Below are 25,904 nucleotides of genomic sequence, written 5' to 3'. Positions count from 1 at the left end.
GCAGGGCTGGTGTGCTCATGCAAACACCAGCTCAGCAGGGGAGCGTCCATTCAGACCTCCCCTGCTTGCCGAAGGAAAGATGGATAAGGGATCCCTATGCTGCAGTGACAAACACTTTGGAAACGCAGATAGTTAGTCTGGATTTAGAAAGGGCTTTCTCCCAGGAGGCTCAGTGATGTGTGGAAGAGAACACCACGAAAAATAATGGGAATCCCAGTATCAAAGAGTTTCTAGATAGGCTGTCTTTACAACAGGAAGCTTCATATTTCTTGTGATAGCTGAGGAGAAGTAGGTTAGCCCTGCTGGGAGAAAACTGATAGACTGGTGAACCAAGAGCTCCTTTCAAGCCAGGGGCTCTATAGTCAGTGCTGCATGCTGCCATCTGAGAAATTTAGCTGTGATTCCTGAACGTGGTATCTTATTCTGCAGGCTGGCAATAGCACACCGGGCAGGGGCGAGTGCCCTGTGTCACTAGTGACTCATGTGGCTGAGCTACTTAGCGGTGACAAGAGGCTCTGAAGAAAGTCTCTCTGAATCAAGGAAGGTCACTGAAGTGATGGGGAAGGGAATATAGAAAACCCCCACCATTTCTGCAGTGATTTTTGCAAAACCTTCCTTTCTGTGAGAGTAGAGCAGAAAAGGTTCTTTTTCCTCCTGCTTATTTTGTTGACGTGATTCATTGTTGACATTAAATTAAATGTATCCCAGTTCAGAGGAGAGCAAATGGGTCCTTTGATGCTATATTTATTCAGGGATTAACATATATACATGTTATGCAATTGAAAACTTATTTTGCATTCTACAAGAAGTAGTGGAACAATGCATTTTACTGAACTGCACAAGTATTTGTGTCCATGGGACTAAGTCACAACTGAGAAGATAGCTGACCTGGAGGAGTACTGGGATGAAATTAGGAGAGGGAAATTGTCAGGAGATCTAATAGCCTGTGAAATAACCCTCTAAGAGATGTGATGGAAGCCCCATTGCATGGCAAATTTAAAGCTAGACTAGATCCAACACTAGTAAAGACCTGATCCTGCACACAGCAGATATGGAGTGCATAAATTCGTGGTAAAAGTGATAAGCAGGGTAGGAAATCTGACTGTGCATTAATGAGAGCATGGCTTATAAATTACTACTGCTACTAGTCAGGAGTGAGGCTTGATAGGGGAATGCAAAGCCAAGCACTTGAGTTCATCCCCTGCCAATGTCTCACTGCTTTTTTTTACGCTGCCTATTTGTGAGTAGGGGGATAAATATACAGGGGAACTAAGACTTGTTACCCTCGGTGCAGAGAACTACCCCAGAGCTTCTCCTGTGCCCCCATGTACCATTCACCTTCACGCATGCTAGACAGCACCATGAAAGAACCAACAGCATCAAGTCTCAATGAACAATAAAGAACCACCCCAAATTGTCAGCGAAATGGCCTGAATGAGCTAACAAGTGTGTTCCCCTCTAATGTCTAGGATTCTATGGCTGAGATTTACAGAAGATGCTTCCCAGAAGCCAGATCTTCAGCTGGTGTTTGTGGATTTTACACACGCTGAGGAGCTGGTTGAAAACTGACTTTTAAGTATGATGTCCAAAAATGCGAAAGATCTTCTTGTTCAAATAGTTAGTATTAAAAACTTGAAGACAGCAAAGTCATTGGGTTGGATTCTGCCACCTTTCCTCACAGTGAGTAGTACCTTACTTTGCCATGAGCCCCAGACATTTTAATGTGGTCTGGTTTACACACAGGTTTTTGTACCAGTTTAATTATGTCAGTTAGGGGTCTGAATTTTTTCCAATATAGTTATACCAGTAAAGCCTCCAATGTGGATGCAGTTATACTGGAATAAATGTGCCTTTTACTGGTATAGCTCATTCCCTTTTCCATGTGGGAATAGCTATTCCAGTATAAAGCATCTTTATACCAATATGACTGCTTCCACACAAGAGAGGGTTGTATTGCTTTAACTACACCACATTAGTTGTGTGTATCTGTGTGTACAAGACCTTGGATGCCTCTGAACATGGGCAAAATTGGCTGAATCTAGCCCTTAAATGTTTTTTTTCCATTCAACCAAACTTGGGGAAAGGAAATGAAGAGCTGTTTTAGCAGAGCTTGGTAGTGATATGTTCCAGAGGGGTAGCCGTGTTAGTCTGTATACAGCAAAAACAACGGGAGTTCTGTACACTTTAAAGACTAACAAATTTAATTTCAGCAGGCATAAGATTTCGTGGGCTTGTGTCTTGTTGCCAGTGATAAATACTCTCTCTGCTGAGAGTAAATTCAGGGGAGGGTGACCAAGAGATAAAGCGAGCTGGGAAACAGGGAGGGTTTTGCCAGCTAATATCTAGAGATATCCTTCAAAGCAAGTGGTAGTTCTTTTCTCCAGTGGAGATGGTGGGATTGTTTCCTTTTTTTGTTCAAACAGCGGGTATAATTAAGACAGCCAAAAGTACGGCCCCATTTGATTGAGTCAGTTACAGCCTGAATAGCTCTCTCACGTTGTTCTGCTGTAGCAGAATCCAGCTCATTCTGCTGGGTGACACACAGGCCAGAGTATAATGAGTGAATAATCCCGTTACTAAGGATACCTCGGAGCAGTCTAGGAGATTGCTGCTCATGAAACATTCTTCTAGAGGTTTGCAAGCAGCTGGGGGTTGCTTTAAGCAGTAAGATGCCTTGTCTCTGCTTGCGCCCTAGGACTGACACCTGTCTGATCCTGTCATTCCTTTTTGGGCCAAGAATTTTTCTCAGCATTTTACACTTTTGATACGAATGCTGCCTATTTTTGAAAGATTTAATAACTGCAAAAGAAATCTGCCTGTTCAGGTTCTCTCTGCAGCTAGAAACTCTGCCTGCATCACTAACCAGCAAAGTGTTTGGTACTAAATTATTCATCATAGCCTCTTTTGTATTGAGGGAACGGACTGTACAATTTTTATGGGAGGATAAAAATAGACCCAAAAAAATAGAGAAGACCAAGGCAAGGATAACATAGTGGAGCAAAAAGTTGACTTTGATTGAGATTGGTTTCTCCACTTACAGACACGAGGAATTAGTAAAGAAGGACCTAATTCTTCAGAGGTACCAGAATTTAAACTATATTGCCTGGATTTATGCCTGTGGCCTTCATCTGTTAGGCAGGGACAATGACATTGGTTTAAAGAACACTGGCAAATTCTCCACACCAGCCTAAAACCTTCAACCACTAGCCTAAAGCCCTAGATACTGTCTCTTTAACTGGCTCAGGCAAACAAAAATTCATTATTCTTTTAAAATCCAGTACCTTATATGAGCTGGCACAACCTGATGATTAACCAAATATAACATCATTCTGCACTCCAACAGCAGTGAAACAAGCTCCTTGCGATTTTTGCAGCAGCTGTAGAAGTGGGAAGCCCTTCTTCATAGCATTGTCAATGCACCTCAGTCCTGACTTGCAATATCTTTACAGCTGTTCCAATCTTTATCCAGGGCTTCAATCAGCAGACTAAGTCAAACTATACAGTAGACCCGTGAGATGGAAAATCTTCCCTATGGACTAGGCTGAGAACCATCAAATTTATTTTTGCCTGTGTCCTAAAAAGATAGCAAACTTTATCAAATAGGAAGGTTTTGCAGCATTTCCTCAAAGCAGTGAGACTCTGGATTTGTATAATTTCCTCTTGTAGTTCATTCTACACTAGATCCCCTCAACTGAGAATGTTTTGTCCCTGGCTCTTGTCTGTTTCTTTCTGGGCTTTGTGAAATGCATTGTTCCAGAGGAGCACAAACTGTCTTGGTGACCCATGGATGGAGATACAGTCTGTAATGTCCCTAGGCTTTGATACACTAATTGCTTTGATGCAATCTCTTCAGGGGTGAGAAAGCTATAGTACTAACAGGTTCTGGTGCCCCACATGAGATGGGAAAATTGTTTGTAGGGAAACACATTAATAATAAAAAAGCATAGTCATTTGTGATCAGCTCAGTGGAAAAATGTCAATAGAAACATGTCTTTTCTTCAGTGTATTGGTCAGTAGAGAAGTTATTCTCATTCTAGGTGTGCAAACCTAAGTAACTGCAGGTCAAAACTCTGTCTGTGTTAAAAGTCTAGGCAATAGGTAGTGCTGGTGAGTGGGAACAGTTTATTCAGTTGATTGGGACAGAATTTAGTGTTGGAGTTTTGCCTAAGCAAGGCCAGCAGACCTGATTCTGCATTGTCTTGCACCTAGTGTAGTCATTTACACCAGTGCCAAGTGTATTTAAAGGCTGCCAACCTAGAACAGCACCATATTACACTGGTGTGTGACTGATCAATGCATTTCCTCAAGGTGGTATGACTGATCAATGAAACAAGGTGCAGGGCAATGGTGAATCAGCCCAACATATCCTGTGGTGCAATAGGACCTTACAATATGGATAATAAATCCTTTATCCTTCAATATTATCTCAAAACACTTTAATAAAGGGAGGCCTCATATCATACCTGGTAGATAGGGAAGTATTAATGCTGGGCAGATATTTTAAAACACTTTTTGTGATTATTTACTTGAATTTTTAAATGATTATTAAATAATGTATAGTGTGGTAGCACCTAATAGTCAACAAGCTTAGGGCTCCATTTTGCTAAGTGCTGCACATATACAGTAAATGACAATCCCTGCCATAAAGAGCGAATAATGAAATTGGGTCATCCAGGCTCCTCAGACCTGGATATTTTCTTTCTATGGACATTTCTGTTTAACATTCTGATGTGACTGTTTTTCAAAAAGTGTATTTCAAAGTTTCATGTGCATATATTTGTAGAAAACTAATTTTAAATTTGCATGTGTAAGTACTTGGTTGATAAGAAAAGAATCAATACCATGGGCCAACTTCTGAGTGACTCACTCAAGCAAACTCCCATTGAACTCTATAGGAATTTAACTGTGTAAAAAATCCTGAACAAGGACCTCAGGAATTGGCTCATGTGACTTATCTGACCAATCACCACTAACTACACAGCTCAAAGTGTGAATCCATGAAGATAGCCATATATGATCAATCCATAGAACTAAGAAAAGAAAAAAAGCAAGTCATTTCAAGGAAATAAAATTCTAGGGAATCCCACTTTGCTCACAGCTAGATATGCCAAGCTCAAAAAGAGGCTATAACAACTTAGACTAGCTGAGAATCTGCTTCATTGTTCAAATGATGCATTATTAATTAAATGATGTGCTCAATTGTCGGAAAGATTTTTTATTATGATGTTACAAGTGGGGACAATAAGACACAGAAAAAGAAATACAAATACTGTATAATTATTCTGGTTTGCTACTGGTTACATCTGGAATTTTTAAGCCAAGTTGACACACTCAATAGACATTAGTAATAACTGAATTCCTTCCCCATCCTCTGTGAATTTTCACACTGACAGTTGTTATTGTTTGCTTTCTCATAATGGGTGAGTGAAATATTTTTGGAACTTGTGTCTGTTGTTTTTAGCAATAACATCTGGGAAAAAATGAATGATTATGGAGATGAAATACAGTTAAAATAAAACTTCCAGCAGCTTTAGTGTAGGAGCTAAGGCAATGCTTGTTTTGCTTAAATGCCTATATTTATTCTATTGCAGTTTACATCAAGTCAAAAGAATTTAACTTTATTATTTAAAAAAAGAAGAGGTTTGGAGACCAAAAACACTAAGGGACAATTTCATCCCTAGTGTAACTTCACTGGCATCAATTGAATTACATTAAAAATGAATCTGACCCTTTGGCTTTACAAGTTTTAAAAGATTCTGGGGCATTTTATTTAGGAGAAGGCATCAGGTTTTTAATGTGACTGGTAGATCAGGGAAAGAAAGGAAACAGGTACAAATTTCATCCAAATTAATCCCACAAGGGAAGCATGATGACTGACCTCTGTGGCATAAACACATCTCTTTCTTTCTCACAGTCCCTTGACCCTTGACCCAGCTCATTACTTACATCAGGAAATTTATCTTTCCAAAAAAGTTTTGCTTGGCTGTACTGCTGCCAAACTTCTCACGAGATGGACTTTGAACACAGAAAAGAGAGATCCTCAAAGAATATTGTAAGTTAAAGCAGCCCACCATCCGCAGTTAACTTTGTCTCCTTTCCGTGAAGGTATTAATGGTGTAGTGAACAGATACAGCTTTTTCTAGTAGAGTACTAGTTGTTGCAGAGTCAAGGCCAAATTTACTGCTGGTATAAACCAGGGAATTCTTACAGCAATGCTGAATTTGGGCCACAAAAGTTGGTATACGGGTAAATTTATAAATGTCTCGTGAGTAAAACACAAACTCATACTGGATTTTAAAATATATTTAATGAAATAAAGTAACAAAGTACAATAGAGCATGGTACGGCATTTGTTCCAAATTGCCAGGAAAGTACAGATATAGAATAAAACTAATGGCATAGGGGAAAAGAGGAGTGAAATATGCACGTTTACTAGCTCCAGTGGCCCTACCCAGGAGCTTTGCATAGAAAGAGAAGAAAAGCAGATAGCAAGTAACTGAAACTACAGAGGGAATTTAGGTTCAGTGATCATGTGGTGTGGAACTCAGTGTGATGTATTACTTTAAACATGGCACGTCCAAGTTATGCAATGCTGAGGCAGTGACTCAGTAATGAAAAGTGAGATGCAGCTTCCTGTAACTGCTGCAATTTCCTTACGGGGTCTTCCTTACAACTTACAAGTAATAGTAATAGCCAGACTGTGCCTGGTCACAGCATATGTAAGCTGGGAGACGAAGGAGGATCCCCTCATGCAGCTGATAGGTGTGCTTGCCATCTCCCAGGAGCTCAAACCACCCTAAAGAAATTGGAGAAGGCCACAATATATTTACCCATGTTGGAATTGGGCCCAGATGCTAGGGCTCTTTTGAAAAGTACTGCTGGAACTTTAATTAGAAAAAGTGAACAGGATCTAATTTTAAACATTTTGGCAGGGAGTTTCAAAAGACCCCAAAGGAGTTAAGTGCCTAACTCCCATTGACATTAAATGGGAGCTGAACGCCTAACTCCCACTTAGGTTCCACTGAAAATCATGGCCTTCCCCTGAAAGATGATGTCTCCAGTCACACTGTGTCTTTCAATGGTCTATAGGTTCTAACACTGTGCTCATCATCATAGTATCTGAGCACCTTCCACTAGTGCATTAAATGATGACCAGCATCTGTCATGTGATGTTTGTTTTCTTATCCTCCCCCCAAGGAGAGAAGTGTGTGCAGTGGAGTGTTTTCTTTTGGAAAGTTTGTTGTACATGTTGCAATACGTTTATGATAGCGAAAGCAGGTCACAGAAATATGATTTGTGCTTGGAGTGGAAGGTGGTGAGATTTGTGATGGTCCTGTGGGGACTTCCTGTGGGACTGACAAGCTTTACCTTTGTGGTAGAAAGTTCCATTGTACCGGAGGAGCCGAGCTGTCAACCATGATCCTCATCCTAGAGCTGTAGGCAGTTGTGACACTGTCTGGAATATAAAGTGATCATTTATAATATTATTGATATCAATATAGCAAAATTACAATGAATCTTACAAGATATGCTATGTCAGGTACCATTGGCAAGGTTATAATTTGCTAAGATTGATAAGCACATTTATATGTATGTGTCAGTTTTGTATATGAGTTCTAAATATGTATGGTGTATTTGTATTTCAAACTTGTGCTGTGTTTCTGGATGACACCCCCAGATAGAATGGCAACAGCATTAAGCCCGCTTAATGACCCATCAAGGGAACTCAAATGTACAATGGATCCAGTGAAAGAATCCAGGGGCTAAACCTTATAAGTCACCAGGACATGTAAAAATATGCCTATGGACGGGGGACTCTGAGGCTTTTCCATGCCATGTGCTGTATGGCTGTTTTTGGGACAAAGGAAGTACAAGTCTCGTGGCAGAAACTATAAAATGCAGCTGTACTATCTCCATCTTGTCTTCATTCCTGCTTCCTACCTCTGGATCAACTCATCTACAACTGAGTCTGTGAAACAAAGGACCGAGACTGGATGTACACTAGAGGAATTGTACAAGCCTGCAAACTCCACAATTCAGCTGAGAATCTGATATATATGGACTCTGAAATCATTTGTATGTATCTGATTGCTTTGACCATTTAACATCTCTATTCTTGTTTGTTTGTTTCCTTTTATAATAAACCTTTAGTTTTAGTTACTAAAAGATTGGCTGGCAGTGTGGTATTTGGGGTAAGAACCAAACCTATATTGATCTAGTAACGTGGCTGACCCTTCGGGGATCAGGAGAACATTTTGGTAAAGGGAAGAGAGTTTTATATAACATATCTCTTTACTAGACCTAGTTGCTGATTGGTAGGCAGAGACTGAAATGCAATAAAGAGGGCTGTGTATTTCTTGTTGTAGCATCTTGATAACCAGTGTGGGAAATCAGGAGCACTGTTTGTCTCTGGTTGGGGAATCTAACTTTAGTGTTATCCACCAGTTCTGGGGGAATCTGCTTTCCTTTTGCACCCTGCCCTGACCGTGGCATTTTCATGTGGGCCACCCTCGGCATGGCTGGGTCACAGCAGTCTTTTAGATACTCTGGGCCCAGGCTATGGAGTGCCTTGAAGATAAGGACTGAGACCTTGAAATTGATTTGATATTCTATGGGAAGCCAATGTAGGGAACAGAGTACAGGTCTGATGTGTTCATGGTAGCCTATGCTGCTGAAGAAACATGCTGCAGCATTCTGTACTAGTTGGAGTTTCCTAAGGGCTGAAGGTTTCATAACCAGATATATTGCACAGCTGTAATCCAAGCAAATCGTGACAAAGGCATATATAACTGAGGTCTGCTCATGCTCCACCAAGATGGAACAGCATCTCCTAGCCAAGGGGAGATGGTATAAAGTGTTAATCATGGATACTGCTAAGTGAGAACTCAGCAAGGATCAAAGAGTACTCCTAAACTACAGACCAAATGGACCAGTAGTGGGGTTGTACCTTCAATCAAAGGAGACAGCATCGCATCTGTGAACTCTTCCAAATGCTTTCCTCTGCCCACCAGCATCACCTCAGTCTTAATCCGGTTCCACATTAATCAGCTGCTCTTAGCTCAAGAGCTGACTCATGCAAGCAAGCATCTTATGGTGGACAGTGTTGAATGCTGTTAAGAGGTCCAGGAGGCTGAGAATGGATGTCTGTCTTCCATTCTTTGACAGAAGGAGATCATCCATCAGTGCCATTAAAGCAGTTTCAATTCCATCTACTGACCTGAATCCAGAGTGTGCCAGTTCTAGGAGATTAGTTTCTCTTAGATGAGTTTGTAGTTGATCTTTGGCTAGCTTCTGTCTGAGCTTGCTCAGGAGAGGAAGAGTTGACATTGGGTGGTAAATGACTAGAATTAATGCATTTAGGGTGGGTTTCTTCAGGATTGTTCAGACTACTAAATTTGAAGACGGAAGAGAAGATTTTAAGAGCGAGACCCATGCTCTGTTTGTATGACTGTCAGCTATGTCTTCTAGCAACCAAAGGAAGAGCAGAAAAATCAGATCCCCATCAGGAAAAATGGATCTGAATTTAACACAAACGTGGGAGGGAAGAGGGAACAGGGCATGTTGGAAATCAAGTTCATTACTATTGCTGTGGAATGTTAGTGATCAAGTGTGCACAAGTGCTAATAAGTACAGTGAATAGTTGATCTCTGCCAGGTTTGAACTAGCACCTTTCCATACAAGTAGCAAAGAATGAATACCATGTAATTATCACCTGAGGGGAGACCCAAATGGAAGGTTGAACATTTCCTGACTAGAGGGTAATCTTTAGTAGCCCAAAGGAGCAGATGCCTCTCTCCCAAGTCCAACCAAAGGATTGAGAGCAATGCCATTTATTGAAGAGGAGTTTATTTTGATGGAAATACTGTTCTCTGGACCTGTTTATCTGGGTGTTTGCATGGCAAAATGAAGAACATGCCAGGGAATTTCAGTCTTTCCCAAACAGCTGTTTGCAGCTAGATATTGAGTTATAGGAGACCTGAGAATAGCCGTACTGCAGTTATGGTGACACTTCCTGAATGGAGTGTTGGATTATGAGACTGGGTTTCAAGTTTTTCACAGCATGCAATACATTTTAACAGAGGCATGTGGACACTATAACCTCCCGCTCTGTCACACAGCAAAGTCGTTATCCCTGCACAGAAATGTCAGCTGAATAGCTACCTACAGTATTTGCAAATAACAACAGTCATAGGGAAATATTTCCTCTGGTTAATTTCACTCTTTATACCTTAAGTGCCCTTTCTGTCACCAAAAGAATGAGTGTCAATTGCCCAGCACAAGAAAATATTGCAGGCATGCCCTGAGTCACTGACCAATACATTCTAGTAATTATTTCCCTACTGGAAGCACTCTGCACTTTGTGGAGCTGAAATCTGCAGTCTTTTCCTTTCTCAATTCCCAAGGCAATATTACTGTTTCTTGACAGTATCAACACTAGCGTGGTACTTTTCCTGGAGGCTAAGAGGATTCTATATTGCTCTTCACAGCCCACTGGCACAGTATCACTCATTACCTCCTGACTTTCCAAGCCAACATGGAATCAATAAAGCATACTGAACAACCTTCCTGCTTAAATAAATATGAACCAAGCTGCAAACACCTTCATAACAAAAAATAATGTTTGTATTTAAATAGCCAGAAGTGTCATTTGTCCCCAGACTGGCCCTGGGCTCCAGTCTTTTGGATACTTAAGACTGATTCCCTTACATTATGTCACTTGAGAAGCAAAGGGGAATCTTTTATAAGCTTAGACAGGCTCTTGGTCAGAGCTGACATGATTTATGTTTAATAAAGGCTCTTCAGCTCCAGGAAAGTGGGGCCCTGCCAAGTCACAGGCCTCTTGCAAGCCTCTCCCTTTGTTATGCAGTCAGGAACACTTTTTAGGTTCCATCTCCATCTTTGCAAACAAAAAGACAGCTATACGCTTGGCTGGCTCAGGATGCGGCTCTTTGTGTGAGGCTCTTAGTACCCAGCTCACATCATTCATAGCCCTTGAATAAAGACGACCTCTCACAGGGCAAAAGGGGGGGGAAGTCTCTTTATTCAGTGTGACGTGAATTAGCACACTGACAATGAAACCATTTCATAGAAGTCAGAGATAGTACTGTAGAAACAAACAAACAAACTACAGGTTTTCTACAAATAAACAGCCTTCAAGATCTGGAAACTGGAAACTCTAAAAAGCCCACACAGTTTAGCAGGAAAGCTAACAAGTTATACACACACACACACACACACACACACTCAAGCATGCGCAGTACCTCACTTACTCACACTGAGCTCCTGTTTGCCAGGCTTTATGCATATTGCTAGAAGACTGCCTTGTCATAGGAAGTTATGGCACAGAAGGAAGCAGAACTGAAGAATTCTTTCTTTTGAAAGCGAACTAAGTCCCACCACCTGATCTAGAGACCACCCTAGTGTCAGTCCAGGCAGCACTGAAGCATTTTAGTTCCCCAGAGGCATCACGTAGTGGCTTCTTGGATTTTAGATTAGAATTATATAATGTGCTTTTAATTTGTCTGTATTTTGTCTTGTTAAATTAGCCATGTATACATTCTTGGTTCAATCAAGTTGGGCATCTATGTCTACATGCAAACAGGCCGCTACAGACAATTTTTTCACATTGTTTCCTTGCTGATCCAGTGTAGTTCTTTGCATTATCTTCTGCAATTAACTGCCAGGAGGGCTGCCGCAAATCCAATTCTCCTGCTGTTTATCTCCCGTCCCTTCTCTCCTCACAGAAAAAGAATCTCTCCCCTTGGAGCCCTCAACCTAACACAATCAAAAGCCTTACTCTGAGACTATGTCTACACTGGCCGCCAAATTTGGCGCCAGTTGACAGGCAATACGCAAGCTATGTGGACTTCTTAAGTTCTGCTTACCGCAGTGTCTTCAGTTCGCTGCACTGATGGGAAATGCCCTCCTGTTGATGCAGCATTACTGCGCCTGGCAGACGTGGATTAATAGCATCGATTTCCAAGGTAGTTAAGCTATTTGCCGCCATCAGGCTAGGCATAGCCTTGGTGTTGAACTGCATGGATGGCAGTCTGGCCCAGCAGCCAGTGACATGGACTGTATAAAGCAGAGTATCCGTCCGCCCCAAAAGTCACATCAGATTTATTTTTCATCTGACGATCGACTGTGTCTGCAGCAATAGTCCTTGTCAACTTGTGTGTCTGTCCTAGCAGACTTAGGCTATGTCTACATTGATGGCAGTGAATTTGCAGATCGATTTTTCCAGTTCAATTTGAGCGGCAGTGAAGACACACTCGATCGATCTGAAAGTCGATCTAATAAAACCACCTCCCCAAAAAGTGTAGCACTGTGTCGATGGGTTCGCATTTCCCGTTGGCACAGCACAGTCAAGAGGGCTCACTAAACAGAAGTTACGAAGTCGACGGGAGTTACACAAACTCCTGTCGACTGCTGCCGAATTTTGCCAGCAGTGTAGACCAGGCCTTAGCAACAGTCAAGCATCTTGGAATTAGCCATAGACAACAGCAGACGTGACATTATGCAGGTTTCTCTGATTGTAACCACTACTGAAATCACCACTTCTTGTGACTATTACAGTATTTGGTGTTTTTGTTAATCTTCAGCTCCTGGAGTCAAGTGATTTGTGAGACTCTCAGTATTTGTATAAAAAATAATATTTTTTCTACCCTTCATGGTTGCAGAAGCCTGAATATATATGTGACCCAGTATAATATAAAGCCTTCAAACTCAGAAGGCAAATAAAAATAACCAAACATTTATATACAATTTTATAGATCTGATTATTTTAAAATAAGCTCATGATTTTTAAACCTTTGCAGGTGGAAAAACTCTTAAATAAATCTTTACATGTAACCTTAGTTTTCTTTTTTCCTTTAAAAGTTTCATGAAACCCAAAGGAAACTGCTGCAGAGAAATATTTATTTAAAAAACACTAAACAAGGCTATTTGCTGAACTGTTATTCCAATGCTATGTAGTACTTTGTGGCAGAGATTATAACACTAGCAATTTTTAACCATATGTTTCAAAGCAATTTACCAAGGTGATTATCATTTCTCCCATTCTTACACACACATAAACAGAGATTAAGTGACAGGCACATGGCTATGCACCTAGTCGGTGAAAGAGCTGGGACTCCCAGTCCAATGCCCCCTCCACTGGTCCATAAGACCCAACACCAACATCTGTATATCTGGATCTAAGATTAAAATTACTCCCAACTGAGGGATGTTCTGATCTAGGGTTTTTGTTCACGCTTATCTCTGCCATATGGGAAAGCTGAGCTCAAATTCTGTCCTGTTCTCTAACTCCCTAGGTTCGTAGTGACTGATGGGAACAGAGCACAGGGCCCAAGAAGGGGGAAAGAAAAGAATTTTCCAACACTTAGCAGTGCCCTTTTGGTAATTCCTCTTCTTCTAGACCAATGGAGGGTTAAATACATTTCTGCACTAGTGCAGAGCCCATCACATGAATTGAGGGGTTGGTGGAAAGAGATTTGTGCCTTCCTGATCCTGAGGCAGTTAGGGACCAGTTCAGCTTTTGGCACTGGTTAGGCTATGCCTGAGGACTGCATTAATTTGCTCCCAGTTGCAGGCTAGTTGGAGCACAGGACCACTTTGGCCCCATCTGTGGAATGCCCCTGCTCCAGAACTCCCACACCAATGGTTCTTGACGAGCAAGCTCTCTATGCTGGCTGATTTCTCAGTAACAGCAAAATAGGTACAAATACAAAAGACAAACCAGCACAACCAACATATTTCCTGCCAAGTCACAAGACTCTGGCTCATTCTGGTTATTGAAAAATTAACCTTGTTATGAGTCAACAGGACAACCAATAGATAGCTGTAAACCAATAAACCAACAGGACCTTGTGGTAGGGTAGGCCTCCATAGAACAAATATTTGCCTTTTTTTCCTTTTATTCATAAAAAATACTTATGACAAGGTGTGACATGCTGTAGCCCATGTACACCTTTATAGTGTGATTCATGTGTCATTCGTGTTCACCCTTATAATGTAACTGTGTATTGTCTAATGCAAAGTATGTCATGTAAGGTGTTTTTGGAATGCTCATGACATACTGAACATTATTGTTATGGTAGCATGTTTCCTGCAAGGTCATATATATGTGCAGATATGAAACTCTCCTATGTCATATCCCCATACGTGTGTTTCACATGGCTTGACTAGATGCAGACAAACACAAAGCTGTGGTTCCACACCCAGCAGAGGCCTGCATACAAGAACAATGGACTGGCCTAAGCGCCTTTGAGCACTTTGGCTATAGAGGGAAAAATCATGTCCATTGCCAGACATGGATGATCACCTGACCCCAGGGAGGGTCAAGGACACTTGTTAAAAGAAAGAGGCATCTTTGTCTCTTGGCTCTTCTTTGAAATCCATCTTCTAAGCAACACCAAGGACTGAGAATCTACCTCAGTAGCGGGGTGAGAGGGGGGGCTGGCTGCAAGATGCATCGCAGCCAGCTGTGGGTAAACTGACATCACAGAAGCTACTGAAATATTAATTTTAGTTTAGGATGCGAGTTATCTTTCAGTTAATTGTGACCAACTCCTTGACTTATTATTAATCTCTTGATTTATATTAATCTGATTTAGAATCACGTAAAATCTTGCTGCAGTCAATAAATTTATGTGTTTGTTTTATCTAAAACAGTGCATGCAGATTGAGTGTGTGCAGAGATTCACTTGGAGTGACAGAGTTGGTGCATATCAATTTCTTTGATAAATTGATGGGCAAATTTAAATGAGCTTACAGGGTGCAGTGTAATGCACTGAACCCTGCAAGACAGCAGTTCCTGGAGTTGCATCTGAGAATGGGGGTGTTTGCTAGGGGTCTATCCCATGAGTGGCTGACCAGAAGCGCTCCTTCACTAGTTCAGGGACTGACTACTCTCAGGAGGCTGGGCATCGGCTGGCCCAGGAGTAGGTGGATCACACAGCAAAGCAGAGTAAGTCAGGGACCAGGAGTGAGGAATTAGGGTGACATAGCTATACACCAGTCCAGATTGCAGGGGAGGGGGAACATCACACAAGGACATAACATATTTGACTTAAGAACTCTGACAATGGCTGTCATTTTAAATTCTGGGATATATTGTTTGAACTAAGACATTTTCTTTTGTAAAGTTACCCTGTGGACTTAGATTGACAGCCAATAGGCCATTTAAAAATATCTCCCATGAAATATAATCGTTTGGTTGCTCCCCCACACTTGCTTACCAGGTTTGTTCTGTATATTTCTTGTCATGTAAAAACTATAAAACCCACTGTGTCCATTGATTTGTTTACTAAGCCTATAGCTGTATTTACAACAGCTGTATGTGATAGGGGAACTGCGTGTACTGTGCCAGCAAATGGGAAATCAGCTTTGACCAATTAACAGTCCTGTTGAATCATGACAAATCAATAAAGATGTTCCTAAAGTTTTAAAAGGGCTGAACCTTAATGCAAATCTGTGATTGTGGTTGTGTATTTAAAAAAATACAAAAACTAGAGTGCTTAGAAGGAGAAGAGGCAAAACTGAACCTGGGGGCTCCTGAGCAGTATAGCAATGACAATGAGAAAGAATCTCAGAAATTTGCTCTTTTCTTACACAGGACAGGGAACTTTATTTGTATAAAGGAACCATTATTATCCTTATGGCTAATCTGCCTCGCTATTTTACTGTAGAGCTTCTTTATCTGGTACAGTCCAGCTGCCTCTTTACACATTTTAATGACTTCACACACACAAGTCTGGAAGGAGGGAGGTAGGTAGCATTGCTATCCCTGTTTCAGTGAAGAGGAGACTGAGCAATGGAGTTTAAATGACTTATCCAAGGCCACACAGGAAGTCAGAGAGAGAATCCAGATCTTCTGTGCTTTAGGAACCATTGTATCCATCCTCCAATATTAACATTAAACAGAAAAGAAAATGCAGAGATGTTGCCAGCTTGATGAGAAAAAGAGAGAGGAAGGCAAAATAGGTGGTGAAAGACTGTGCCTTAAGAAGCAAAAAGGAGAAGGTCACCAGGTGAGCCCAAGCGGTGAGAATATAGCCCTGTAAGTAATGTAAGTGCCCATCAAACCCTTAGATATCAAGGTGAAAGGAATCTTATAAATACTGGAGATAGTTAGATACAAGTACCTTATATAGATGATATGAATTTGGAAGATTGTATGGAGGATCAGAGTTCCAGAGGCTGTGGAACATATCACATTTCTTCACTGAGCTCTGCTTCTAACTTCAGAGCATATGAAGCAACAGGGCATGAGATGCAGCAAGTGCTTTCAAGGTGTCCAGGAACACTCCTGATGGAGGACAGTGTCAGTGCCTTGTTAGGTAGATGGGCTTTTTACTAGGATGGAAGGAAGATGTATTTAGAGGGGAAAGGCTTGGGAAATCTAATTTCCCCCTCTGCTCCAATGACAAGATTTATATCCTCTCCTAGTTGTGGAAGGGCGTATCCACAGGAAAGGTTGCCAATGGCTGGGTAAGATAGATTCCAAAGTTGGACCAGCTGTGTTTACCACCACCCCCAAAAAAAATTAAAAAATGGGTGGTGGAGTGTGACATCCAGGGATGGATTAGTTTTTACAGCCAACATCTTCCAAAAGCTGTTAGGTACCGTCTCTTGCCCTCAGCATATGATCAGCCAATGAGAGTTTATGCTGAAGATGTAATGCTCCTTCTATTGTATTTCACTGGCTGAGTGGCTCTAGGGTGGGAGGGTGGAGTTTTGAAATAAGACAGAATGTTCCTTCACCATCTTGAACAGATAGCTGAATTAATCTGCCTTAATAAAACCATGTGTTGTCTTTGCACTTTGCCTGTGGACTCTTAACTGGGGGAGTGGGTATGGTGCTCAAGATTTCCTCAAGGATTTAGAAGAACTCCTGGTCCCTTTCTCCCCTGACTCTAGTTGATACCATAGAAATATAGCAAAGGCTACATTATTATGTTGATAAAGTAAAGTAATGCACATTGGAAAACAGAATCCCAACTATACATACAAAATGATGGGGATCTAAATTAGCTGTTACTGCTCAAGAAACAGATTTTGGAGTCATGTGGATAAATCTCTGAAAACATCTGCTCAATGTGCAGCGGCAATCAAAAAAGCTAACAGAATGCTAGGAACTACTAGGAAAGGAATAGATAATAAGACAGAAAATATGATTATGCCACTATATAAATCCATGATACACCCACACCTTGAATACTGCATGCAGTTCTAGTCACTCCATTTTAGAAAAGATATATTAGAATTGGAAAAGGTACAGAGAAGGGCAACAAAAATTATTAAGGATATGGAAAAGTTTCTACATGAGGAGAGATTAAAAAGACTGAGACTTTTCAGCTTGGAAAAGAGACAACTAAGAGGGGATATAATAGAGATTACAAAATTGTGACTGGTGTGGAGAAAGTGACTAACGAAGTGTTACTTACTTCTTCACATAACACAAGAACAAGGGGTCGCCCAATGAAATTAATAGGCAGCAGGTTTTAAACAAATAAAAGGAAGTATTTCTTTATACAATACACAGTCAAGCTGTGGAACAGGCTGCCAGGGGATGTTGTGAAGTCCAAAATTATAATGGGGTTCAGAAAAGAACTACCTAAATTCATGGAGAATAGATCCATCAATGTTTATTAGCCATGATGGTCAGGGATGCAACCCCATGCTCTGGGTGTCCCTAGCCTCTGATTGACAGAAACTGGGAGTGGATGACAGGGGATGGATCACTCGATTATTGCCTGTTCATTCACTGTGAAGCACATGGCATTGGCCACTGTCAGAAGACATAATATTAGGCTAGATGGACTCAGTATGGTCATTCTTATGTTTAGGCCAGGCTGTAAACTCATCATCATCCAACTTCATTCATTCCCTTTAGGAAAGGAAACATGGTAAGTTACAGAAGCATCCTAAGAATCCGAATCTGGTCCATTACTATTCTGCTTCACACTTCTCTCCCCTAACGTTTGTCAAAACAACTGACAGCATTTTAAAATGTGTAATAATGTATAGGGCCCTCCGCTTTCTTTCTCCAGTCACTCTGACCTCAGGGGTTTTTCAGAGATAGAAAGTGCTGCATGCCAGTGTTTGTGGAGCTGCCCCTGTGGTCGTGTGGCTATCTTCACCAACACTCTCTGGTGGCACTGATGAGCTAAGTTCCACCCTCCCTCCACCAAAGGAGAAGGCATTGTGATGTGGCCCATCTGCTGGAGACGGAGGAGATCCATAATGGGCTCTGAGAGGGTTTTGAAGAATCCTGAGACCTTGAACTATAGCAGCATTAGCAAAATGTGTGCCATTATAGCGCAGGACTTAATATGCATCCTCTGGAGCATAGATTTCAGTGCTTCATCCAGCTATGCCATTGTCACAGCAGGAACCCCCCCTGCCTTTTGCCTACCTTCTGCTGGGTTAGTGTGAAGCCTCTTCAGATATTTTAGTCTTTTTAAATAATCCTGCTTCTTACTTAAAAGCCTTGTTTTGAGCTATGAACTCAGTTTAGTTTGCTGTACGTATTAGGTGCATAATTATAGTAGCAGCTCACACTTTCTAATGAGCAGGTCTTTGCATATCACTGTCTGGAAAGAATATCTCCCAGAACCTCTCTGCTCTTTGCATTGGCCACCACAGCGACATGTCTAGTCTGGAGGATAGGAACAGATTCATATTTAGGGTTCCTTTTGGGGGAGTATATCTGGCAGGACTCTCCTAAGGGTGAGAGGTATCAGCTCTACAAAAGCCAGGGCTGGTTCAAGATTGCAGAGGGGCTCCCAACAAGTCTTACTACAGCTTTTATTCAACCTTGTACAAGATTGCAAGCCTGACGCATCATCTTTGCTTCCACTGTGGGGAATGATGCCGGGGGGAGGAAAGCTCTATAGTTATAAGTTCCACTGAGGGGACTGACCAGGTTGGGGATGGGAGAGGAACCTGCAGTTACAGCCTCCATAGAGATCTAGGGGGAAAAAGAAACCTTGTCCTTTAAAGGACATTAAACCCTTTTAGAGGGGAAAATTTCCCAAACATGTGCACCAGAAAAATATATACACACACACATATACATCACTGATGTAGCACGGTAAGTTCACACAGTGCTTTACAAACATCCTAAGGCACCGCTTGACAAAACAGGGAGCAAATATGTCAATATTGGGGCATAATGCATGATTTTCTTTTTAAAAAACCACAAACCTCTTGTCTTTGGATATTGCTGGCTTAAAGCTGTAACCCCCCCTCTAACTAGCTGTTCCTTCATCCCTTGTGGCTTATTTCTTAGGCTTTTAACCATGGGAAGTACATAGAATTACATCACCTCAGCTAGGACAGCAGTAGTACGAGCACTCAAGTTAGAAATGAGACATACTCAGAGAGGAAAAAAATGTATTATATTCAAGTTTACCTTATAGAAGACTCCATTATATTCCTGACTGGAAGAGAGATGCTATATTATACACTAGGTCAAACTCAGCAGTGAAGTTGCACCAGAATTTGGATCATTTTAGCAACAATACAGAAAAATGATGCTGGGAAGTTAAAATAGAACTGATAGATCAACCCCTTAACTTGATTTTAATAACTGGCAGCAAATATTTTGTAGGGGTGGGATATCTATGGAACATCTTAACAGTGTTTGGTTTAAGAACGTGAGACTGCCTTGTGTGGTTGAAAGAGATGATCAGAAAGAGTTTCTGCAGCCACCGTGGAAATGAAATCAATGCCCTGGGCTTTCCAGTGTCTCGGACAATAACCTCAGTCAAACAAAAGATCATTGAATTTGATTTCCCAACCTTCTACAGGAATGTGAGAGAAAATGAGTCGCACAAACCATTACACCTCTAGTTAAATAAAGTTCAGCCAGGTATAAAATTTCTGATCTTCAGATTTGTTTGTTATTAAATGTTTTCCACCGATTTTAGATTCTTTGTGTTATATATTTATAGATCAGGGGAATCGGATGCACCATCCCCTCTTTTAAAAGCCTCATTGTGTGTCACTGTACTGGGGAAAGCATTTTTCCCCTATCTCCAGTGTAGAACAGCTGTCATTAATGTGGCAGCAGGGACCAAAGGTCACCCTCCATTTTGGAAGATGGGTCTCACCTAAGACTCTAGTGTAACTTCCTGTAAAACAGACAGACTAAACAACATGGGTTCAGCATAGGAGTGGGAGCTAGGAGCTGTGCGGGCTAATAATCCCAGCTCTAATGCTAATTTCCTTCTACTGGTCTGGTTTGGGCAAGTCAGTTACCTCTCTGTGCCACAACTGCCTGGGTTGTATTAGAATAACATGTCCCAACCTCAGGGGTGTATTGTGAGAATTAATTATGTTTGTATAGCACTTTGAATATGGAAGTGCTAAGCATTGTTATTAAACGGTCATGGTTATTAATCTACTATCAGATGGTGAACCCCTTTTTATAATGAGCAGTTACTCACTTGAGTAATCTTATTGACTCCTAGCACTGTGATTAAGAGGTTAACAATCTGCCCCAAGGGATATTTTATTTGGGGATGGAGTCTATGGTGTCTATGTATATAGACTATATATATCACTATATATCACATAGCTGGAGCCCCTACAGTACTCTATACATCCATTATTTACCATTTTCACCATACGAGTTTGACCATTTTTATAAGGTACCATTGATTTTTCTTTTAAACAAGGGAATGTATTTATAATGTAAATATCTATCCATATGTTTATTAACTGTCAATTGGGGTGATTTCTAAGGGTGCAGAAGAAGCTGTTCCTTGCTTGTTTTGAGTCAGATACAGCGTGATCTCTAACTGCTGCTGGGAATAGGCTCTTAATAGCATCCTTAGGTGTTCTTTCTGCTTACCCACTCTCACATGTCACCAGCTTTAACCATGTGTTAGACTACTGGCCATTGAATTGTGCCCATGAATGTCTATGGAGGCTTTCCCACCACAGTCTACAGCTACAGAACCTACATGATAACATTCAGATTTGGGGCCCAGCAAATGCTTAAAATCAACAGAGAAACCCACCCTTTTTTATGGAGTATCATCACCAGACTGGGTCCACATCAACCTGCCATTAAATCAATGGAAACACTCCCATTGATTTACATTGGGTCCCTAATTTGTACTATTCTACAGTCAGATCTGAGAGATGCTCTGACTCTGCAACAGCAATTAGTCTGTAGCTTTGTTTTCTATTTTTGTGCCATCCCTTCCAAAACTCCCAACCCAGAGATGTAAAATAGCTATGAAAATTCATCCACATGCAGACATAAAAGATCATTTGCACAGTGTCTCATAACATTGAATGATTTTGAAATTGGAGAACCTGGCATTGTTTGTAAGGTCATTATGCAACTTTGCCTTACAGGAGGCAGAAAGGGATGCTGTGCTAAAAGTTTTCCCTACTCTCTTCTCAAGCGTAAAGAAAAGAGAACAACCCGCCCTGATTAAAAGCATTTTTCTAAAGCAGTCTCCACATGCAAACATTTGGTTCAAGGAGCATTAAAATCACTGTTGTCAGTTCAGAAACAAGAGGCTGGGGAAAATCTAGGACATTGGCATTGTGTGAGGGTTGCTATGGCAATTCCAACAGAAGGGTTGCTTAATAGGCTTTATTCCCAGGAAACTAAAAACTGCAGCTAGCACGCTGCAAAGCATCGCAAACTATTTTCATGAATAGCATCTCTGTGGAAAATTTTGCTGGCTGTTTACATCTTTCTTTCAAAAAGGAGCAGCAAATAAGGTGTTTGAAGAATCATCTAGTGGTTATTAATGATATAAACAAAATATAGGCAACCTTTGCATAACACGCCACATTCAGATGCAGCAATGCAAGCGGAATGCTAAATTTCTCTGCACAAGACTGGCATTGTAATGTACTTAAGGACATTTACTCGTGACACTCTGTCTTTATGTGCTGATAAATGTGTTATTAAACAGACAATATATACCAGCAGCGTTTCCTGAATTCCATGACTTTCCATAGCCTTATTCCTGAAAGTAACAAAACATTAAATCCACTTTGCTGGCTTTTTCATATATTTCCCACTCACAAGCAAGACAATAACTAAAATATTCTCAAATCTTGGCTGATCATGCTTACTTTTAAAGTAAATTATGATGCATTTGAGTATCTCCAGCTCAGAGCTTATCTGCAAAGCAGCTTAAATATGGAAACATTTTATCTTCATAGCGGGAGACAGCAGGGCTAATGGTTAGAACACAAGGATAGGAGTTCTAAGTTCTTATTCTTTGCTGTGAGAGAGCCTCACTTTGTAATGTTTGGCAAGTCTCTTAGTCCCTCTGTTGTTCAATTTCCTACCCTCACCCATGTGTAAATTGCTGATATGACAGTATTTACCTGCCTCACTTGGGTGTTCCAATGCTTAATTATCAAAAGTAGTTTGAGTTCCTTGAATAAAAAAGTTGTATTAAAAATGCAACTTACTAGAATGAACTGGTTAGTGCATGTGCATCACTGCATCCTACTGCTTAGAACAAGAACTGCTCAGTTGTATTTCATAGGCCCTGTAATGCCAAAAGAGATTCTCCTTTATCTAAAGTGGTAGGTGCCCTTTGCTTTTGGATGGTCTGAGTTGCAACACTGCATAAGCCAGGAATTTCCAAACAATCATCATCTGCAATATAGCGCAACCTTGAAGTCTTAGATAGTCACAGATTGGCAACAGTAATTATAAATACTGCAATAGCTCTATTATTTGCTGAATTTACACCAATTCTAGATTAATTAGTTCATTAATTGAATAGACAGAGGGCTTAGCTTTTAAAATGTCCCAATAACACTGAGAATTATTAGAGAGGGTAGCTATTTTGTGGATGGGAGAAATATGAGATGTTTATTTTTTCAATGTGAAACCATAAGAAAATGGCCTCAAAGGGGCTCATCTCAGTAGACAAATAATAAATAAAAATGTGAGCACTCTCCATTCCCTGTTCAGTTCACTGCCACCTGTAAGAGTTATACCATTTTAGTGTGTTACGTAAACAAATTATTGTCTTTATTAATAGAATATTTTGATGATTGTTCTGTGAGGAACCATTAAAAGCAATTAAATATCAAGGTCCTAAAACTGAGACACTCTTCAAAATGTGTTCACAGGAGAACTTCTAATGAAGTTCCTTTATAATGACGCACAAACAAAACTGGACTTTGAATGAAAAACCCATGTTTAAAGAAGATAAGAAATGTTGACAGTAAAGAATCATAGCATGCTCTCCACCCTCCCCTCCCCAACTTTTCCGACTTTTACCCCAACTTTTACCCCCAAAAGACCTGAGGTAAAAAAATTTGGATTGGGATCCAGGTTCAGATTCCAAAACCTCATCCAGCAAAGTGTAAATGCATTTGCATCTGGGACTTTGTTTGTAGGCTCATCTCAATTATGGTGGAGTTTTAAAGGGGAAATACAAAAGGAAAAAATGGTTTGGGCCCTTTTGTTTTTCTACAATTAGGTTTGGCAGAATTCAATTTTTTTTAAAAAAAGTCTTGGGGGAAGGTCAGACAATTATTTAATGACAGTAAAAGTTAAGATTCAAAAAGTTAAAACTTTATAATGTTTAAAGCTTTATAACGTTTAAAACACCAATTGTCAACATCACATGTCAAAATAAATATCCTTAAATCAAACAAATAAGTAGTTCTCAAGCAGAATTTTTCTTACTTTGCCTTTCTGTATATTTTTATTATTATTGATGGAAATTTATTTTGTCTTTTCATCTGTGTGTGGTGAAATTGATGTTTACTGACATTTACCAATAAAAATCTAATCCTTCCAAACTTATTTACAATGTATAATGAAGGGTTGGTCCTAAGCCCTCTGAAGTCTATGGAAGTCTTTCGACTGACTTCAGAAGACTTTGGATCAAGCTGTTAGAAAAGAAAGTATCAATATCCTGATTTTACAGATTGGGAAATTGGAGATACAGAGAAGTGAAGTGACTTCCCTAAGGTCACACAGCAAGTAGGGAGCAGATCTCAGAACAGAACAGAGATCTTCTCACTCTCTCCCTAGCATCCACTACACTAATTTCTTATCTAGATGATATAAGGATAAAAACAATTTCACATTATTTTGTGCTTTCACACACATGAAAATATATGGTGGAGTTAGAGCCCCATTTGGCAAAGAATATCCAGTTGTGTCTATGGGACAATTCATGCTGCTCTTCTTGTCTTTTCAGGGTCTCCCAGCTGATCAGTGCATAGCAATCACCGAGCTCTGGATTGCAGGGAGGCACGAAGCAAGGCACCATTTTATCCAAGTTTTCTACTTCACAGCTTGAGCAACTGGACTAGCAACTTGCCTTGCTGAGATGCTGTCTGCTCTGAAAGCAGCAGCTAATCCAATTAAAATGTGCCATTCCCATACAATTATAACTCATCTGCATGAAATGCAGCTATTACAGAAATTCCCTGAGAGTTTAAACAACAATAAATTTAAAAATCAATAAATACATAAAATTCAAAACTTGCTAATTTGCATTTCTTCTTTGTTTCACTTCGGTTCTGAATGTCAAATGATGAAAGGATTACTTGAATATCAGATTGTATAGATGCTCGCAAACTATACTCAGATACTGCTTCTCTAATCCTTTGAGAAACTTTGCATTTTGAATTGAAACTTGACTGTTTTACATTAACAGCCAGTGTTTTTCTGCATTCAGAAATCCTATTCTTACATCAGCTATAAGGCTGTAATCCACTCAGTTTTACCCTCTGAAGATTAAACCCAAGTTTGTGTAGCACTAGTTCCCCTGTACACATTCATAAATTGCCACAAAACTTCACTTTGGAAGAGCAGCCAAAGCAGTAGAACGATTACAATGGATGAGCTCATGCCTTGCTTGTAACAAGCACTGCATTGTTAATCCTTTGGAGATGGGAGTCTTGTGAATGGCTGGGAATATATTGAGGTTTTGGGGGTCAGACGATGTAGGAGTAAGAATTGAGATTTAGAATGTTTAAATCCTTTTCAATGATCAGAAGGGGAAGTTAACAAGTAGGTTTTTACAAACACAGGGGGGAAAATGACTGAAGCCTCCTGTATTACATTTTGTTGCAGCCCCTTTTTCTTCGTGCAATGAGTTATATTTGCATATATACAAAATACTACATATACTAAATACACATCCTTTGGGCCTGATCTTGCTCCCATTAAGTCATTCAATAGGAGCAGGACTGGCATATTTGTTAGATGGCCTTTATTGAAAGTGATGATTACATAAAGATTATCAGGAAGAACAATCATAATGGCTGCATTAGAATTTGTACATTGCTGTGTAAATGGTACCTTGTCATAGTGTTAGTTTGTAATCATTATCTTGTGTTGTCCTCAAGGAGGACTAAATGGCCTTTGTTTTACTACCATACATCAAGTTCTGGGATTTCTTGCTATTTTACAGTACTATTCTGTGGTGCTGATTAACAGTTCTTTAATGTGTCATTCCACTTATCCACTACCATCCCTTCAACTTTGCCCTTGGTTGCAATAACTGTCATGTAGGATAGTAACTAACAAATACTTTTATATACAAGTAGTAGAATCTCCACTGCTAAATCAAAGGAATTCAGTGGAAAGGCACTTCAAATACTGTGTTTGGGTCTATATATTTCATCCTAGAAAAGTGCTGGAGCACATTGTGATGTTATGTCAACAAAAAACAAAATAAAGCAAGAGAATGAAATTTTTCCAAAGGCGAAAGCTCATACAAGAGAGGAAGAAGGCTGCAAAAAATAAGTTAGACAGCCAAGACGGTTAAGAAGGGATTTGTGTGAAAAACCTGAAAATTATGAATTAAAGTTGCTATTTTGAGATCAATTAGTTGACTGAAGAATATTACATTAAAAAAAGAGAAATAAATTCAGAAAAGATGCCAAAA

General features: G+C 40.3%; 1 protein-coding gene across 2 annotated transcripts in view; it reads left to right on the top strand.

The window, feature by feature from the left end:
• TRMT61A (tRNA methyltransferase 61A) overlaps nt 1-24,445 on the top strand; it is a 100,610-nt gene extending 76,165 nt beyond the window's left edge. For both annotated transcript variants that reach the window (XM_067555006.1, XM_067555004.1), the window contains exon 5: nt 24,207-24,445. In XM_067555006.1, coding sequence (XP_067411107.1) covers nt 24,207-24,220 — 14 coding nt within the window. In that variant the 3' untranslated portion in view covers nt 24,221-24,445. The remainder of the gene's footprint in view (nt 1-24,206) is intronic.
• Nucleotides 24,446-25,904: the final 1,459 nt, after the last annotated feature.

This window comes from Emydura macquarii, unplaced genomic scaffold (assembly GCF_026122565.2).
Source record: "Emydura macquarii macquarii isolate MOO-44397 ecotype Brisbane River unplaced genomic scaffold, CSIRO-AGI_Emac_v2 contig_1551, whole genome shotgun sequence".
In the NCBI taxonomy this organism is placed as follows: domain Eukaryota; kingdom Metazoa; phylum Chordata; order Testudines; family Chelidae; genus Emydura; species Emydura macquarii.
This window is presented reverse-complemented; position numbering and strand designations above follow the sequence as displayed.